Genomic DNA, 20,540 nt, shown 5'->3' on the forward strand with positions numbered 1-20,540 from the left:
TAATGTCATTTTAAATTCTCGACAGGTACAGAACCTCATTTTTGTCTGCATCTTCTACGACAGTGCTTACATAGACTACCTGGTGAAATTCACAAAGGACTTGGCAGTATGAGCCAGTTATCAGTGTGACATTACACCCGCTGTGGCTCAGACGCGTGCACTCCTTCTGATCTGAAGGATGTCTTAAAGACTTTGTATCCATTCCCGAGGCAAGCTGCCCCACTGTTGTCGTAACTGGTCCTCGATATACTGGCACTGTGATGGAGTCTTATGTTCGAGCTGGTCCCACACACATTCTATCGAGTACAATTCTGGAAATCTTACTGGCCACAGGAGTTCTTCGACCTCACACAGACGGTTCGTAGTGTGCTGGTGCGCGTTGTCCTGTTGAAAAACGGCACATTCTGTTGTTGTATGACAGATAGCATACGAAGATAGAGGATATTCGTGATGTACGGTTGTGCCATCCGAATGTGAAGTCATACCTGATGTCTCTCCACACTGTGATGCCAGAGTAACACAGCTGTGCCTCTCTTTCCAAAACATAGAAGGAATGGGAACTACCCTCTGGTCGCTGTCACTCTCTCTGACGATGGCCGTCTGGGTTAGTGCAGATCTGCGATTAGTCACTGAACAGGGTGCGACACCATCGCTCGGCACTCCACACTTCTGGTCACGGTACCAGTCCAAATGCAGCCGTGCATGTTGTGGTGTTAACGGCAGCCTCTGCACCAGACATTATTACTGGTCCGTCTGCTGGAAGTCTGTTGCAGAAAGTTGATTACTTGTTGTCGGCTGGAAGGTGCAGATGTGAAGACTTTACTGTCTTTGACACGAAATTACATCCAATCCTGTGGGCGTTGGAGCAGATGAGACGTGATTCGTGAACTAAATTCCTTGTCTGTTAATATTCCCTGAGTGCCCTTTATCCTCTACAGTGCTTGTACCTAGCAAATAATGTAATGCGGAATATTCAGGACACCCTCTTCTAACTAAAACAGTCAGGGAAGAAGATGCCTTTCTGCTGGTTGCCAGGACAAATGGATATTATGGGGAACGAAAGGGAGAATGTAGCAGCCAAGGAGGCATGTCACAATCCTAAGTTCATTCAGTGTACTATCCCCCCCACATGCTATCATCTCGCTGTTGAGATACAGTCTTCTGTCAATGGAAGGATAAATGGCTGGAAGCGACAGACAGTAAGCTTCATCTAGTGAAGCCCTCAACACAGCCATAGCATACCTTCTTGCAGCCACGTCGACAGCACGAGGTCCTCCTTACTCGTTTTTTGCCAAATTCCTTACCCTGTCGAGCAGAGCATCCTATTACTTGGAGTAGTTCCTACAGCTTTTTGGTTGTTCTTATATGATACTTATTAGAAATCTTCATAATTTTTCTCAAGCAGGCTATCAGCTGCAGAGATTGCAGTTCTTCGTGTGAGTGAATTAATGTCACTACACTTACACTATGTGTATGTATGTAGCCAGCCGGTGAACTACTAGGTGTTTCATAATTAGGTTTAAATGCTTTGTTTATAATAGTCTGGAATATTTTAAAACAGATGGAAATCTTGTCTTTTATATGAGAGACTTGTACGGTTAAATTGTTTTTAAAATGTCGGCTGATTACAGGGTCACAGGTAGAGAATGAGCGTGTGACCAGTTGTAGCTGACTAGAGTAAAGTGGAAATGCCGAGGGGTGCAGGAGTCGAAGGCAATTCCTGTGCCTGTGATGCTTTTCCTACACTCTCTTTTCATAGTATCTTCAGTGTATATGCGAGTTTGAAGCAAGAATGTCTGTTCTGATTGCAAAATTTTAAGTGTGTCACTCTCATCTGGTCAGAGTGGGAACCTGACCATGTATATTCTGTTCTCTCTTGGTGGTCAGGCCTTCTCTTTTCGCTTTATAGTCCTAAGGTTGAAGCAAATTGTAAACAATAAATTTTATAACTGGAACTGTCATTTTTTTTTCTGCATTTTGTTGTTTAAAATATCTTGAAACTTGATTGAAATTTGTACTCTTTAATTTTTTTGTTCTTACAGGTTTGTGAGCTACAGCAAGTGCAGACAGCACAAGATTATAGACCTGTGTTTAACACACACACACACACACACACACACACACACACACACACATTCCTGTGCGATATGCTTGTGGATTTTGTGGGAAAAACAAATGATCCTTTAGATGACACTACCTGGCTAACTGTTAAGTTTTTCATACAATAAGTTGTGTTTGGGGAAAAGCTAAGGTATGGAGTAGATTCCTGATGTGCCACAGAGTTTTTTTTCCTAGGCAGTGGGACTTGTAGTAATCATTTGGTTATTGTGAGAGAGAATTTGCATTCGAGGAATTGATACTGTTTCCGTCTCACTGTCAATCCGTATTGAGTGCAATCGCCTGATTGCACCACAGAAGTACAGAGTTCCTAGTTATCTTTTTTTCATCCTCTCGGAGGCTTCCCCTCGTACAGAAAATATTCTGGTACCTTTTTTCCTCTCGAACATAATTTTTTGCTGCTGTCGCATCTCTGCGTCAAGGCATCTTTTGCAAATGTTCACATCAACTTTTCTTCATCCTTGTCAGTTGTAAGCTGCATGTTCATCTGTCGAGCAATTAGAAAGGGAGACAAAGAACATATTAACACCCAGTCTGTCTCCCGACTCCCTGCTCCCATCCCTCGGAAATGGGGAGACAACACGAGTGTCGCACAGATAAGTGTCTTGTCACACAACCTTTATGGCAACGTGTTGTATCGCATATCACATTGACTCATTGGGAACTGTGCCCAAAAGTCAATGTTTGATGTACACTGCCACTAACACCACATTGTGGCCCTTGTGGTAACTAGTCGACAGCTTCAGGGGGGGTTAAGGAGGTAAAGCTCTGTGCCTATGGCAGTGGATGTGGGAAACCACTTTGGAAAATCTCCTGAGCTTAGCACTGAAGAACAATTGATTTCTGGAACAAATCTTGATAGAAATAAAAGCATCCACGTGAGTGTTGTGTGGAAAGGGCAAGTAAATTTGTGTTTATGTTGGTGCTAAAAATAATTTCAAAATCAAGTAGTCGCATTAGGACAACTGTAGCAAAGAAAGGGAATTTAAAAACTAGTCATATACGAACTGATGAAAAGCAGTTTGTGAAATATGAGAACAATTATAAACATAGTGGAACGAGGGATTTCTCTATATATATAAAAATAAGGGTAGCAGCTTGTTTTGCAGAAGACATCAAATATTCATTTCTCTATTATGACACTTATTTATAAAATATCAGTGAAGGAAAAAAATTGCAAACAGCCACTTCTTTGAATGAACAATAACTACTTTTGTGCCTAAGCTGATCGTCAGACGGCACAGAGACTTCTTTACAAATTTCACATTCTTTGTCTTTATGTTTTGGCCACACTGCTGCAGTAATTTCTTCTCTATTAGCTGGAAGTTTCCTTTACATGATTTATCAATTCTAAGATATTCAGTGCCCCCCGCCCTGCCCCGCCCCGCCCTCCAAATAATTGTTAACTGGAATACTCTTGCAGTTCCCTGTGGTTGCGCTTTACATAGAATCTGCTGTTCAGATTATTATAGATAAAATAACTTATTTAGCCTTTATCCAAGTCCTAAAGTGACCACGCTGTTGTATTCTCTCTTTGTAGGGGAGCTACTGTCAGTGATAGATTTTCTTTGGTCTACCAGATCATCAAATACTGTACACCTTATCTTCATTGGTTCTCATTGCACGATGATAAATCTCTTGCATTTGAAGCTGCAGTATAGTACTTCGCTGAAATGTTGCACAGAATTTTGGGACGTTCTAGGTTTGGTATCAATGTCTGGGATATCAAACAATGGAAAATCCAGGATGGAAAGTAAAAAAAAATATGAAAAGGGTTGTGGCTACTCAACATGTAGTGGAGATGCTGAGTCACAGACAGGCACAGCAAAAGGACTGTCGGAAAGTGAGCTTTTAGCCGACAAGACCTTCGTGGAAAATAGACAACAAGCACGTACACCCGTGCCCCCTCACCACCACCACCACCACCACCACTCCCCCTCGCACGCACACACACACACACACACACACACACACACAGAGTGCATGCACACGCGCGCGCGTGCGACCACAGTCTCTGGCTGCTGAAGTTGCTGCCCGGCTTCAGCAGCCAGCGGATGTGGCCTTGCGTCCGTGCGCGATTTTTTTTGTGTGTGTGTGTGTGTGTGTGTGTGTGTGTGTGTACTTTTCAGCAAAGACCTCGTTGCCAAAAGCTGGTCCCACACTCGTTCTGTCTGGTAGAATTCTGGAAATCTTACTGGCCATAGCAGTTCTTCTACCTCACGCAGGCGGTTCGTAGTGACACTCGCCGTGTCTTGATGCACGTTGTCCTGTTGAAAAACAGCACACTATTTTTGTATGGCAGGTAGCATATGAGGATAGAGGATATTCGTGACGTACTGTTGTGCCATCCGAATGTGAAGTCGTACCTGATATCACTCCACACTGTGATGCCAGAGTAACACAGCTGTGCCTCTCTTTCCAAAACATAGAAGGAATGGGAACTACCCTCTGGTCACTGTCACTCTCTCTGACGATGGCCGTTGCGATTAGTCACTGAACACTGTGCGACACCATCGCTCGGCACTCCACACTTCCGGTCACGACACCAGTCCAAATGCAGCCGTGCATGTTGTGGTGTTAATGGCAGCCTCTGCACCAGACAATATTAGCTAATCCAGCTGCTGGTAGGATGAGATGAGAGTGTTGCTGAAGGTTTATTACCTGTTGTCAGGTCGAAGGTGCAGATGTGAATGTGTTACGATGTGCTCGGTGCGAATACCGCAGTCCTACTTTGTGGCGGTCAGATGCGGTCAACCTGAATGTTGACAACGAGTATGCCTGCCCTCACGTTCCTATCGAATCTGACATTGGGCCACTGCCACATTTGAATGTCCCACAAGTCTTGATACCGTACAACTTGACCAGCAGAACATACGGAGACCTACAATGAGGCCCGTTTCAAACGGTCAGGTGCCGATAACACGATCTCTCACGAGTATGTAGGTATGTAGCATCTCCGTGTCTTCACAGTTACCACTTGCGTCTGACACTGTTTATGTCTGTTATATATTCTGCCGAACCTGAAACGACACTAAACACAGTCGATACTAATGCGCTCTTAGTGGCCATTCTATCAGTCACAGGGAAAAGCAACTCTAGTTACTTACATGTTGCACGTGTATGATGTAACACTGACATCTGAGTGTCCCCCACCCCCCTTCCTGGGTATGTATCAATATGACAGACAAACATTTGTGTAAATTACGATGATAGGAGTAGCTCTCGAAAATAGCACAGCGCCGAAATAAGATGATGGTGTGGTATAAGGGACACTGATTGCAAAACAGCCAAGGGGGAAAGTGAAATAGTCTCTTAAAACTTGAAAAAAGGAAAAAGCAACTTATTGCTGTGACATTGGGAAGTGCTTTAATTTGAATTGTCTCTGCATGCAGCATGTGCTGGAATCACGTGGTGTGGAGCAAGTACAACCCCTAATCCAGGGTTTCCACAGCCATCCTGGTTATTACAGAGGCACAGAGTAATTTTAGCCATACGGAACAGTTGCAGTCCTGCATGTGTTTGTAATACATTATTTAAGGACATTTTAACTGAGCACCACAACTTTACAGCTATCTTTACAGATGAGTTGAAACAGGGGGACACCATTGGTTGTTCTGTTGTTTTCCCTGTTTATGTCCTAATGTCTGACTAACTAAAGACTTTACTGTCTTCGACATGAAATTACATGCAATCTTGTGGTCATTGGAGTAGATGAGATATGATTCGTGTACTAAATTACTTGTCTGTTGATTCTCCGAGTGCCCTTTATCCTCTACAGTGCTTGTACCTAGCAGATAATGTATTCTGGAATATCCAGGACACCCACTTCTAACCAAAACAGCCGGGGAAGTAGATGCCTTTCTGGTGGGTGCCAGGACGAATGGATATTATGGGGAATGAAAGGGAGACTGTAGCAGCCAAGGAGGCATGTCACGATCCTCAGTACATTCAGTGTGCCATCCCTCTGCATGCTATCATCCCGCTGTTGAGATATAGTCTTGCGTCAATGGAAGGATAAGTGGGTGGAAGTGACAGACAGTAAGCTTCATCTAGTGAAGCCCTCAACACGGCCGTAGCATACCGTTTTGTAGCCACGTCGACAGCACGAGGTACGCCTTACTCGTCTTCACATAGACCACAGCCCTACAACACAGGTTTCTTCTCCGGCACGAGGACCCTCCGATGCGTGGTACGTGTGGCATACAGAACCCTCTGGACCACATTTTATTAGACTTCGTTTCATTTTCAGACCAGAGATTTACCAAGAGATCTGTCACCTATTTTAAATGACTTTCTAACAAATGTGGTTAGAATTTTACAGTTTTCTGAATCATCCAACATTTTTCTCAAGATTTTAGGGAGATAGTCTTAATGTTTTGCCAATGTGACTGGCTCACCCAGTTTTTTCTAAGTGGCCAGCTGGTCAGATTAGCCTGTGCTGTTGTTTTAGCTGCTCTATCACTTTAGTTGCGTTTTGATCGTTGGTATTCCACTGTCATAACGCGTGTGGAATACTGATTGAGTGAGTGAATGCGAGTGAGGCAGGAGTGAGTGCATAAGTGTTGTTTTGTAGGTTTCATCCTCACTGTGTGCAATAGTTTTAGTGAGATCATCCACATTCTTTCGTTTTAAAATATGTCCGTACACTGATAATCTCGTCATAGAATGCTCATTACACACACACACACACACACACACACACACACACTGAATTTTCTCTGAGAGTCTTCGAATAGCAGACTATACATACACCATTCTGGGGGAATTTCTTCCCAGTTTGCAACTGCAGCAGCTGCCCTTATATATAATTTTGAAATCTTATGTTTTGATTAATAAGATGGTCAGATGAAGGGTTTCACTCTTTTATTTATTTCATACCACCAAATCAAATAGTTCCCAAACTACACTGTTCTTACAGCCTATTCCTATATGTATTGTGGTCCTGGAGGTTGTGCCTCAAAACCCATGCTGCCTCTTCTCTGGCAATGGTGCAGGTGGCTCCATGCAGCAGTTGCTGTCACATTACAATTTCCACTGACAAACCCTGCCTGCTATGTGTTCCCTGAGCAGAACCTCAGATGAGATAATACGAAACCCAGAATGTGTGTGTGTGTGTGTGTGTGTGTGTGTGTGTGTGTGTGTGTGTGTGTGTGTGTAAAGGGGGAGGCGGGTTGTCGATTGTCATCTATAAATGCACGAGCAAAAATAACTTCGATTCACTGGCACATTTATGTCGTTTCCAAGTAGAGAAAACAGTTACCTAAAGAAAACTATATTGCCTAACGTAGTAATAGTTAAGAAGGGAAAATGTACAAGTAATCTGAGAATCAATGATATTATACAAAAATTTTTGTAGATTTAATGCTTGTGGGAAATATCGCAAAATATAATTTTGCCAAATTCCGTACCCTGTCGTGCAGAGCATCCTATTACTTGTAGTAGTTCGTACAGCTATTTGGTTGTTCTTATATGATACTTATTAGAAATCTTCATAATTTTTCTCAAGCAAGGTATCAGCTGCAGAGATTTCAGTTCTTCGTGTGAGTGAATTAATGTCACTACACTTACACTACGTGTATGTATGTAGCCAGCCGGTGAACTACTAGGCGTTTCTTAATTAGGTTTAAATGCTTTGTTTACAATTGTCTGGAATGTTTTAAAACAGATGGAAATCTTGTCTTTTATATGAGAGACTTGTACGGTTAAGTAGTTTTCAAAATGTCGGCTGATTATAGGGTCACAGGTAGAGAATGAGCTTGTGGCCGGTTCTAGCTGACTAGAGTGAAGTGGAAATGGCAGTGGGTGCAGGAGTTGAGACAATTCCCGTGCCTGTGATGCTTTTCCTACACTATGTTTTCAGAGTATCTTCAGTGTATATGCGAGTTTGAGGAGAGAATGTCTGTTCTGATTGCAAAATTTTAAGTGTGTCACTCTCATCTTGTCAGAGTGGGAATCTGACCATGTATATTCTGTTCTCTGTTGGGGGTCAGGCCTTCTCTTTTCATTATATAAGTTTAATGTTGAAGCAGATTGTAAACAATAAATTTTATAACTGGAACTGACATTTTTTCTTCTGGGTTTTGTTGTTTTCAATATCCTGAAAGTTGATTGAAATCTGTGCTTCTTATTTTTTTTGTTAATACAAGTTTGTGAGATGCAGCAAGTGCAGACAGCACAAGATTATAAACTTGTGTTTAAAAACACACACACACACACACAAAATAACTCCTGTGCGATATGCTTGTGGATTTTGTGGGAAAAATAAATGATCCTTTAGATGACCGTAAACTGGCAAACTGCTGAGTTCCTCGTACAATAAGTTGTGTTTGGGGAAAAGCTAAGGTATGAAGTAGATTCCTGATGTGCCACAGAGTTTTTTTTAATAGGTAGTGGGACTTGTAGTAATCATTTGGTTATTGTGAGAGAGAATTCGCATTCGAGGAATTGATACTATTTCTGTCTCATTTTCAATCCGTATTGAGTGCAATCGCCTGAGTGTATCTGTGAACACCACAGGAGTACAGAGCTCCTTCGTAGCTTCTTTTTGTCCTCTCTGAGGCTTTCTCTCATATAGAAAATATTATGTTACCTTTTTTCCTCTCGAACATAATTTTTTGCTGCTGTATTCTTTCTGTGTCCAGGCATTCATCCTTGTGTCAATTATAAGCTGCGTGTTCATCTATCGAGCAATTAGGAAGGGGGAGAAAGAAAATATTAACACCCAGTCTGTCTCCCGACTCCCTGCTCCCATCCCTCGGAAATGGGGAGACAACACGAGTGTCGCACAGATAAGTGTCTTGTCACACAACCTTTATGGCAACATGTTGTATCGCATATCACATTGATTCGTTGGGAACTGTGCCCAAAAGTCAATGTTTGATGTACACTGCCGATAACACCACATTGTGGCCCTTGTGGTAACTAGTCGACAGCTTCAGGGAGTGTTAAGGAATACTTTCTTTCGCTTCTGGTTACAGAAGTATGGCTGTGCGCCACTACTTAATATTGCCACAGTTCGGAAATATAGTAAATCTTGCGCTGATGCCCAGAACAGTCTGAGTTGTGGTAGGGAGATGGATTGTCTCCACGTGACCTGTGTTTATGTTCAGTGATTTTGTTGTTTCCTCTTAGTTTATTGCTCTCACGTTAAATGATAACAAACGGATTTTTGCGGCCGGGAGTTATCAAATGAATTAAAATACTTTTGCATAATTACAGAAGTCTAAAATATGTTATTAGTTTTAGATTTTATTTCCACCTTCCTGACAGTCAAGCATTAATCGCCTTGCAGATTTTATTTTTGTCGGTTTGCTAAAGAGATTTGGCTTTCATTAATCTTTTCCGTTTTATTTGAAACGAAGTGTTTAATTTCGCACATTGGCTAGTTTCAACTGTTCGCTGCATTTCAAGTGCACGCATGGCATTATGCCATAATAAAGAACCAAACATGAGATAATACAGTACTGGTACTCGAAGAAAATTTACATACGAATCTGGATGTATGAATGTGCATTTTAAGCCGACTTATGCATTTTCGCATGGTTCGCGAAATTCCGATGCTCTTGAACTATCCTCTGATGTCTTGTTTCTTGTATGACATAATTTAAGATCTTTTAATGTTTCACACATACGAACATATGGACTTCCTGCATCATCATAGCTGCGTAAGCGGGGTGCCGCCTATTATCTGGCACTCTCTTCCAACTGGAAACGAACCTATTTCTAACAGGTCGCAGGAAAATATTGTGAATGGTTGTTGGAAAAGCGTTACATTCAAACCAAATTTCCTTTTACGCAAGATGAACTATGCGCGAGAATGTATGATGAATTACTTAAATCACAAAACGTTTCACTCTCATTTAAAAATCAGCTCTTTGAGGACGACCATTTAGAAGAATTTCGAGCCCACAATATCAAACATTTAGGTTGCTATTAAAAATTGTACTGGCACATTAATCATATAAATCTTAAAATGTAACACGCGCAAAAAGATCAACATTATATGTGGATGCTTAGCTTCTCTTCCAGCTTATTAATATTAGAGACCAATATTATATGTGAATGCTCTGTATATTAATTTAAACCATTAACTTTTCTTATTTGTGTGTTCGCGCTACTTAAAGAGTGATCTTGCTATTGGCCTACTACATCATGTGTCCGTGCTGTCATCAGCTGGCGAGATCACATGACAATGAGCTATGACTGGCTTACAAAAGCACCTCGCAATCTCGAGTTCAATGCTTCGGAAAGTGACATGTGGTGTTTGGTGGAATTCAACTTTATACCTTTGTAATACGGAAATATGCAGCGTACATGTTGCTGCACATCAAAGGTCTTTCAAAACGTCGCTATATAAAAACATAAACATTCAAAGAATTGATGAGTTTTACTGTACCAAGAAGAGTATACTGTCACTTAACACGGAATAAGTGTATTTTCACCCGGGAGAAAGTGTATTTTTAACTGGGAAATCCGATAAAAATCCGGGAATTTTTTTTCTTTGTGCACGTATACACCCTGTGTGCTTTTCTCTGACTCAGTAGCTCTACTGTGTGGTGAGTAGCAGTTATCCTTTCATAATATTTTTACATTGTGTGGGATATTTTAAAACTGAACAGAACCTCCCCTTTCAACAGAGAGAACATGTAGAATTAAAGTATTTTTCAAATATCACCAGATCCCAGGGTGACAAAGTAGTGCAGTAAATTGTGCATCAGCTGAGTCAAGTAACCTGAAAATGTCCAGGGGTTCATGAGTGGGCGGCAATTCCTGCATCTTTGGTATTTGTTTTATCATCCTCATTGTATGTGAGAACTGTATAAGTGTGAAACGAGAATGTCTGTTCTAATTGTAGAGACAGGAACACAAAACTACAAATTTGGTTTACATCTTTACTGCAGCTGTTATTCGCCAAAACCTGGGAAAGTGGGTCTTAAAGGGACTACAATATCAGTCCCATTGTAATGTGAGAGTCTGTGAGTGACTGGCTATCGTATCAAATATTGTAAACTTCCCACTGGTCCTCGATATACTGGCACTGTGATGGAGTCTTATGTTCCAGCTGGTCCCACATATGTTTGGTCGGGTAGAATTCTGGAAATCTTACTGGCCACAGGAGTTCTTCTACCTCACGCAGACGGTTCGTAGTGACACTCGCCGTCTGCTGATGCGCGTTGTCCTGTTCAAAAACGGCACACACTGTTGTATGACAGATAGCATGTGAGGATAGAGGATATTTGTGACCAGTACGTCACTCTATGCCATCCGAGTGTGAAGTCGTACCTGATATCTCTCCACACTGTGATGCCAGAATAACACAGCTGTGCCTCTCTTTCCAAAATATAGAAGGAATGGGAACTAGCCTCTGGTCACTGTCACTCTCTCTGACGATGGCCGTCTGGGTAGGTGCAGATCTGCGATTAGTTACTGAACACTGTGCGACACCATCGCTCGGCACTCCACACTTCCGGTGACGGCACCAGTCCAAATGCAGCCGTGCATGTTGCGGTATTAACGGCAGCCTCTGCACCAGACAGTATTATTGGTCCGTCTGCTGGAAGTCTGTGACCAGCGCTGTTGGATGACACGAGAGTGTTGCAGAAAGTTGATTACTTGTTGTTGGCTGGAAGGTGCAGGTGTGAAGACTTTACTGTCTTTGACACAAAATTACATGCAATCTTGTGGGCATTGGAGCAGATGAGACGTGATTCGTGTACTAAATTACTTGTCTGTTCCGATTCCCTGAGTGCCCTTTATCCTCTGCAGTGCTTGTACCTAGCAAATAATGTAGTCCGGAATATCCAGGACACCCTCTTCTAACTAAAACAGTCGGGGAAGAAGATACCTTTCTGCTGGGTGCCAGGACAAATGGATATTATGGGGAACGAAAGGGAGAATGTAGCAGCCAAGGAGGCATGTCACGATCCTCAGTACATTCAGTGTGCCATCCCTCTGCATGCTATCATCCCGCTGTTGAGATATAGTCTTGCGTCAATGGAAGGATAAGTGGGTGGAAGTGACAGACAGTAAGCTTCATCTAGTGAAGCCCTCAACACGGCCGTAGCATACCGTTTTGTAGCCACGTCGACAGCACGAGGTACGCCTTACTCGTCTTCACATAGACCACAGCCCTACAACACAGGTTTCTTCTCCGGCACGAGGACCCTCCGATGCGTGGTACGTGTGGCATACAGAACCCTCTGGACCACATTTTATTAGACTTCGTTTCATTTTCAGACCAGAGATTTACCAAGAGATCTGTCACCTATTTTAAATGACTTTCTAACAAATGTGGTTAGAATTTTACAGTTTTCTGAATCATCCAACATTTTTCTCAAGATTTTAGGGAGATAGTCTTAATGTTTTGCCAATGTGACTGGCTCACCCAGTTTTTTCTAAGTGGCCAGCTGGTCAGATTAGCCTGTGCTGTTGTTTTAGCTGCTCTATCACTTTAGTTGCGTTTTGATCGTTGGTATTCCACTGTCATAACGCGTGTGGAATACTGATTGAGTGAGTGAATGCGAGTGAGATGGGAGTGGGCGCATAAGTGTTGTTTTGTAGGTTTAATCCTACTGTGTGCAACAGTTTTAGTGAGTTCATCGACATTCTTTCCTTTTAAAATATGGCAGGACACAGATAACCCCATCATAGAGTGCCCATTACACACACACACACACACACTGAATTTTTTCTGTTAATCTTCGAACAGCTGAGGGAATTTCTTCCCAGTTTGCAACTGCAGAGACTTGTACGGTTAAATTGTTTTCAAAATGTCGGCTGATTACAGGGTCACAGTTAGAGAATGAGCTTGTGACCAGTTCTAGCTGACTAGAGTAAAGTGGAAATGCCGAGGGGTGCAGGAGTCGAAGGCAATTCCTGTGCCTGTGATGCCTTTCCTACACAATGTTGTCATAGTATCTTCAGTGTATATGCGAGTCTGAAGCAAGAGTGTCTGTTCCGATAGCAAAATTTTAAGTGTGTCACTCTCATCTGCTCAGAGTGGGAATCTGACCATGTATATTCTGTTCTCTCTTGGTGGTCAGGCCTTCTGTTTTCGCTTTATAGGCCTAAGGTTGAAGCAAATTGTAAACAATAAATGTTATAACTGGAACTGGCATTTTTCCTTCTGGGTTCTGTTGTTTAAAATATCTTGAAACTTGATTGAAATTTGTACTCTTTAATTTTTTTGTTCTTACAGGTTTGTGAGCTACAGCAAGTGCAGACAGCACAAGATTATAGACCTGTGTTTAACACACACACACACACACACACACACACACACACACACACACACACACACACATTCCTGTGCGATATGCTTGTGGATTTTGTGGGAAAAATAAATTATCCTTTAGATGACACTACCTGGCTAACTGTTAAGTTTTTCATGCAATAAGTTGTGTTTGGGGAAAAGCTAAGGTATGGAGTAGATTCCTGATGTGCCACAGAATTTTCTTTCGTAGGCAGTGGGACTTGTAGTAATCATTTGGTTATTGTGAGAGAGAATTCGCATTCGAGGAACTGATACTATTTCCGTCTCACTCTCAGTCCATATTGAATGCAATCACCTGAGTGCATCTGTGAACACCACAGGAATACAGAGTTCCTTCGTAGCTTCTTTTTGTCCTCTCTGAGGCTTTCTCTCATACAGAAAATATTATGTTACCTTTTTTCCTCTTGAACATAATTTTTTGCTGCTGTTGCATCTCTGCGTCAAGGCATCTTTTGCAAATGTTCATGTCAACTTTTCTTCATCCTTGTCAGTTGTAAGCTGCATGTTCATCTGTCGAGCAATTAGAAAGGGAGACAAAGAACATATTAACACCCAGTCTGTCTCCCGACTCCCTGCTCCCATCCCTCGGAAATGGGGAGACAACACGAGTGTCGCACAGATAAGTGTCTTGTCACACAACCTTTATGGCAACATGTTGTATCGCATATCACATTGACTCATTGGGAACTGTGCCCAAAAGTCTATGTTTGATGTACACTGCCGATAACACCACATTGTGGCCCTTGTGGTAACTAGTTGACAGCTTCAGGGGGTATAAGGAGGTAAAACTCTGTGCCTATGGCAGTGGAAGTGGAAAAACACTTTGGGAAGTCTCCTGAGGTTAGCACTGAAGAACAGTTAATTTCTACAACAAATATTGATAGAAATAAAAGCATCCACGTGAGTGTTGAGTGGAAAGGGCAAGTAAATTTGTGTTTATGTTGGTGCTAAAAATAATTTCAAAATCAAGTAGTCGCATTAGGACAACTGTAGCAAAGAAAGGGAAGGTAAAAACTAGTCATATATGAACTGATGAAAAGCAGTTTGTGAAATATGAGAACAATTATAAACATAGTGGAACGAGGGATTTCTCTATATATATATAAAAATAAGGGTAGCAGCTTGTTTTGCAGAAGACATCAAATATTCATTTCTCTATTATGACACTTTTGGAAAAAAATTGCAAACAGCCACTTTTTTGAATGAACAATAATTGCTTTTGTGCCTAAGCTGATCGTCAGACGGCACAGAGACTTCTTTACAAATTTTGCGTTCTTTGTCTTTATGTTTTGGCCACACTGTTGCAGTAATTTCTTCTCTATTAGCTGGAAGTTTCCTTTACATGATTTATCAATTCTAAGATATAAGATATACAGTTGCCCCCCCCCCCCTTCCAAATAATTGTTAACTGGAATACTCTTGCAGTTCCTTGTGGTTGCTCTTTTATGCTGTTCAGACTATTAGAGATAAAATAACTTACTTAGCCTTTATCCAAGTCCTAAAGTGACCACACTGTTGTATTATCTCTTTGTAGGTGAGCTGCTATCAGTGATAGATTTTCTTTGGTCTACCAGATCATTAAATACTGTAAACCTTCTCTTCATCGGTTCTCATTGCACGAAGAAGAATCTCTTACATTTGAAGCTGCTGTATACTACTTTGCTGAAATGTTGTACAGAATTTTGGGACGTTTTAGGTTTGATATCAATGTCTGGGCTATCAAACAATGGAAAATCCAGGATGGAAAGTAAAAAAAATTGTGAAAAGGGTAGTGGAGATGCTGAGTCACAGATAGGCACAACGAAAGGACTGTCAGAAAGTGAGCTTTTGGCCAACAAGGCCTTTGTGGAAAATAGACAACACGCACGCACACGTGTGGCGCCCCCCCCCCTCCCCCTCCGCCACACACACACACACACACACACACACACACATATGCATGCATGCAAGCACGTGCGCGGCCACAGTCTCTGGCTGCTGAAGCTACTGTCTGGCTTTAGGAGCCAGTAACTGTGGCCCTGTGTGTGTGTGTGTGTGTGTGTGTGTGTGTACAAGGACAAATATTGTAGACTTTTCAACAAAGGCCTCGTTGGCCAAAAGCTCACTTTCTGAGAGTCTTTTTGATGTGCCTATCTCTGACTCAGTAGCTCCACTGTATGGGTAGTAGCAGTTAACCTTTCATAATATTGTTACATTGTGTGGGATATTTTAAAACTGAACAGAACTTCCCCTTTCCACAGAGAGAACATGTAGAATTAAAGTATTTTTCAAATATCACCAGATCCCAGGGTGATGAAGTAGTGCAATAACTTGTGTATCAGCTGACTCGAGTAACCTGAAAATGTCGAGAAGTTCACGAGTGGGAGGCAATTCCTGCATCTTTGGTATTTGTTGTATTATCTTCATTGCATGTGAGAACCATAAAAGTGTGAAGTGAAAATGTCTGTTCTAATTGTCGAGACGAGAACACGAAACTACAAATTTGGTTTACATATCTGCTGCAGCTGTTATTCGCTAAAACGTGGGTCTTAAAGTGACTACAGTACCTGTCACATTGTATTGTGAGAGTCTGTGAGTCACTGGCTATCATATCAAATATTGTAGACTTCCCACTGCCCTATGTCATTCAAAGAAAATTCTCGTGTTTCGATGTGCTAGACCTTTACCGAAATGTGACGACGTTGCAGTCTGGCGGGTTGTCCGGAGGCGGCAGTGTGCAACACGTACCGGGCAGCACGCGCCGCCGTGTCGACTGGCTCCCTGGGCGTCGTGGTAGCACACTGGTCCGGTTCGCACCACCTGACACCCCACACCTTCGGCTGGCCCGGCTTCCTCGCCGGTTGCGGACTCGCCTGGAATCCGGATACGCATTGGGTAATATTTCTTGTGAAGCTTGGTATACCACTATTTTTCTCTTTCCGAGAGCTGCCCAATGCTGTTCTTAAAGTATGCCGCAAACTGCCGATTATGTGAGTCCAGATTATCTGGCTTACAGAATATGTGTGCATGTTTTAGTATCTTTTTTTAAAAGTGAAATCTGAAATATTCTGTCATCATTAGAAAGAATTTTTGTTTATAATACAAATTAGTAATTTTGATAACCCATATGTTGAAATCATCTGTCAGTGAGAAGTGTTTGATACCGTTTAGACAAATAACATTTCACACTCTTTGTGTAGTACAAGGAAAGATGCGAGTGAGTAGGAAGTAAGTTGTGTAACGTGTACTCTGCGCTGACGTTTGTTTTTATAAGTGCGATATTATACGGGAGGCATGGAATACGAGAAAATGACAGCTTGTGGTGAGAAGGAAATGGCTTCACCAGCTGTGGGCAGGCCCTTTTACATTTTGGCATCGTGGTTTGGCAATGGCTTGCCATTCAAAGGACAACACTCTCCAAGAATGAAAACAAAAGACAAGATGGTTTTGTGACAAATGAAGTATATTGTAATCTTAATGGTTATGTTGAGCCTTTGAGGCATATGTAAAGTTGTGTTCTACTCAAATTCACAAAACACAGTAATGATCTCTACAACAATTCAAGGAAATATATGTTTATAAAAGGGAAGTACAGTAGAGTCTGGATTATCCGACCTAAACCAGCCGCAGCAAGGTCGGATAAGCGGGAAGGTCAGATAACACCGAAAATAATACAAAAAAACACAAAAATTAAACTAAAGTAGGCCAAATGAGTTAAACATATAATACAATACAAATAAAATTAGACTGATTAGATTTTTACTGTGTGAAGAAGTTAGTAATTGTCTTTTGTTTGCCTGCTGTTCGCCTTTTTTTTTTTTTTTATAAATCACGTAGTCTCTTAAGAAGTAAAACCTCGGTAGATGGTGTTTCCTCCAGTTGCTCTACATATTTTAAAGCAGTTTCTAAGGCCTTACGTCCTTCGTTGTGAGAAATCTTGGGTTCACTTTCCTCCACTACACCCAAGATTGGGCCACGTCATAAGCTACGTCTTTCAAATTAATACGGCACAACTGCTCTAGCATGTCTTCTTCCTTGTCCATAGCATTAATTAAAGAGGAAAGCAAGTTTCTGCGGTAGTTTCTCTTCAGTGTCTCTAAGGTCCCTTGGTCCATAGGCTGACATAAGGATGTGACATTTGGAGGCAAAAACATGGTCTTTATATCTTGATCTTGAAGCTCATCTTCATTAAGATGACAAGTGGCATTGTCTAGAAGCAACAGTGCTTTGCGGGGCAAGTTGTTGGCTTTCAAAAACTTTTCGGTTTGTGGCACGAACTCGTTAAAAAACCATTCTTTAAAAAAGTCTGACCTCATCCAAGCCTGGCGGTGCCTTTTCGGCCTTTGACACTAATGTTTTTTCCGGTAACATTTTGTAATTGAGATCAGTCTCGTCGCAGTTAAAAATTTGATTTCCTGTTAAGTTTTCCTTCTCCAATACCTTGTGAAGTTTATTCCTAAACAATTGAACAGCTTCAAAATTTGCTGAAAGCTTTTCACCACAAACATTAAATTGCCGAATTCCGTATCTTTTCTTCCATCTATCAAGCCAACCTACACTAGCTGTGATATCAGGTTCACCTTCGTTTAGTTCGTTACGAAACTTTAAGGCTTTTTCCTGCAAAATAGGTCCCGACATGGGTACACCTTTATCGCTAAGTTGAGTAAACCATAGGAACAAAGCTTCACTTACTGTTTCATAATCGCATTTTTTTATGGTCTTCCGATCTTCCGAAACAGCTGAGGATGCTCGCTGAGAACACCACTTCTCAATTTCATTGCGGTTCCTTTTCCAGTCTCCAACTGTTGTGTTCCCGATGTTATAGTCTTGCGCCATTTTTAATAAAGTTTCACCATTGTCTATTATTTTTAAAGCTTTAAGTTTTTCTTCCGTTGAAACAACCACCTTTTTCCATTTTGAAGCCATCACCCCAAATTTTTACAATAAACAAAGTGCAACACTCCACTACAGATCTAAGTTAGCACTGAGGAGTGAGGAGTAGCAGACGGCAACAATGAACTGAGTATCAACATACAACACATTAGTCACTGATCTGTCGTCGGCTGGTGCACGGTCGGCGCGGTGAAAGGGTCGGATAACACAGAAGGTCACATAACCAAAGATCAGATAATTGAGACTACTGTATTGGACATGCTTTCTCATGATATGAGTAGAAGTTATTTTGTTTTGCTACAGTAACAGCTGCAGAGCGTGAAGAATTCAAGCCTTTCCTCACCTACACACAGGCTTTCAGAGGCACTGATTAGCAGGACCTCTTCCTCCAGAGAATCAACTAAGATTAGCTGATTAAAAGAGAAAGGTAAATACGTCAGATGTTACATTGGGTGCCAACTCTCATTAAGTGTTCTGACTCAGCTTTAACTACAATGAGCAAGCTAACAGCTACACGAAACCCTGAGCCAAGAAGGAAAACAATTAAAGTGGTTTATTTATTGGTACCTTTGGACTGAGATTTGAACAATTAAGTGATACGAATACACACTGAATGTTCAAAAAGTTTTGAACTTTCTTCTTTCCCACGAAAAATGACAGAGGAGAGGAGCTTTCTTCAATGGAGATGAGGTGGGGGACACTCGTCCACTGTCTGCAGCTTTTTCCTTCTGGCAGAAGACGTTATTCGCTGGTAGTCAGTGTAGGAGTGGAGATGTGTAGCGAGCTCTCATCAGATTCCAGTAAGATGTAAAATGACAGAACAGACTGAACAGCGATATTACATCAAATTCTGCAAATAGCTCAGCAATACGAGACAAGATTTCTGGGACAGTGGCACAAGCAAATTAATCACAAAGGAGTGATAAGGCCACTTCAAGCCTGCTCATCAGCGGATGACAAATTGCATTCAGATTGACCTTCGGCAAACCAAAATGACATGTCATTGAGCAAATGCAGACTTTCATCATGAAAAACTGTCCATATCACAGTACCAGAACTTGTGAATGGATCGGCACCTTCAGTTTTGATGATGATTTGTGCACGAGGGGAGAGTCTGTGAAATTAGTACCGAAACTGCTGACTGTGGAGCAGAAGAATTGCTATCTTAAAACCGTACGGGATGTGATGGACAATTCAAACAATAACCTTAACTTTCTGAGCACCTGGTCAGAGATGATGAAACAACTACTCACATTAGGAACGTCCAACATACCTGAGGCCAAGAAAAGGACTTCTGGTCCACAGCAGTATCAGCTGCACATAGACTATTTTCTCCGACTTTTGTGACGTGGCGCTTCGTGAGCATGCACCACGAGGGCAAAGCATCACAAAGAAATACTATTGGGTGGTCCTGCGTGACACTCGTCACACTGTGCGGCACAAATGACTGGATCCGAAAGCAGAAAAAACTTGTCAGCTACATTACGCTTGATGCTCCTGCCCTTTCTGCATGTTCAGGCCCAACTTCCCTCACTGGACACAACATCCCTGCGGCTGTTCAGGCTCCTTACTGCCCTAGCATGACTCTGTGTTATTTTTGACTATTTCCCAAGCTGAAAATGCCCCCGAAAGGAGCACAATTTGAATTGACAGAAGACCTCTTGTGGAATACGATGTCCCAGCTGCTCCTTGTTCCAAAAGATGCGGTCCAGAAGTGCTTCTGACAGTGGGGGAAATACTGAAGAGACTACTTCAAAAAGAATTGCTATTCTCTACTTCCAGATCTATGAATCGTTTTCTGCCAGTCAGAAATTTGATACCTTTCGAATACACCTTCTAATGAACAAAATGGGTTTAGTAGAAGAAGAGAGCGAAGATTAGGTGACCGAAGAAGCTGTTTATCACTTACATTGACACACTGAAATACAGGGATTTGTTATTAGAGTGTGCAGGTTGAAATTTGTTTAATTGTAATTATATTTAGCTGCAGACAATGAAAACCATCATCAGGAAAAAGTGAGAAATGCATAAACAGAAAATAATACAAAACACCATGGTTTTTTATTATGTAAAGTGTAATTTGTAAGTTGTCAGTTTCTGGCAGGATTCCTCATTTATGTGAGTAACAGAGTTGAAAGTGTGAATCGCTCAGAAGAATTATTTCATTAGGTGTAGGTGCTCAGATATATATCAAACTGTGACCTTTAATTGTTGTGATTAACATGCTGCTATAGATACCTGTCGCCAATTATTTGCTCATTGATTTTGAGGCAGGCTT

General features: G+C 41.6%; 1 protein-coding gene across 3 annotated transcripts in view; it reads left to right on the plus strand.

Moving 5' to 3' along the window:
* LOC126210265 (uncharacterized) overlaps window positions 1-20,540 on the plus strand; it is a 153,194-nt gene that overhangs the window by 105,571 nt on the left and 27,083 nt on the right. For all 3 annotated transcript variants that reach the window (XM_049939458.1, XM_049939459.1, XM_049939460.1), the window contains one exon: window positions 16,078-16,264. In XM_049939458.1, the coding sequence (XP_049795415.1) occupies window positions 16,078-16,264 (187 nt within the window). The remainder of the gene's footprint in view (window positions 1-16,077; window positions 16,265-20,540) is intronic.

This window comes from Schistocerca nitens, chromosome 10 (genome assembly GCF_023898315.1).
Source record: "Schistocerca nitens isolate TAMUIC-IGC-003100 chromosome 10, iqSchNite1.1, whole genome shotgun sequence".
Taxonomy (NCBI): domain Eukaryota; kingdom Metazoa; phylum Arthropoda; class Insecta; order Orthoptera; family Acrididae; genus Schistocerca; species Schistocerca nitens.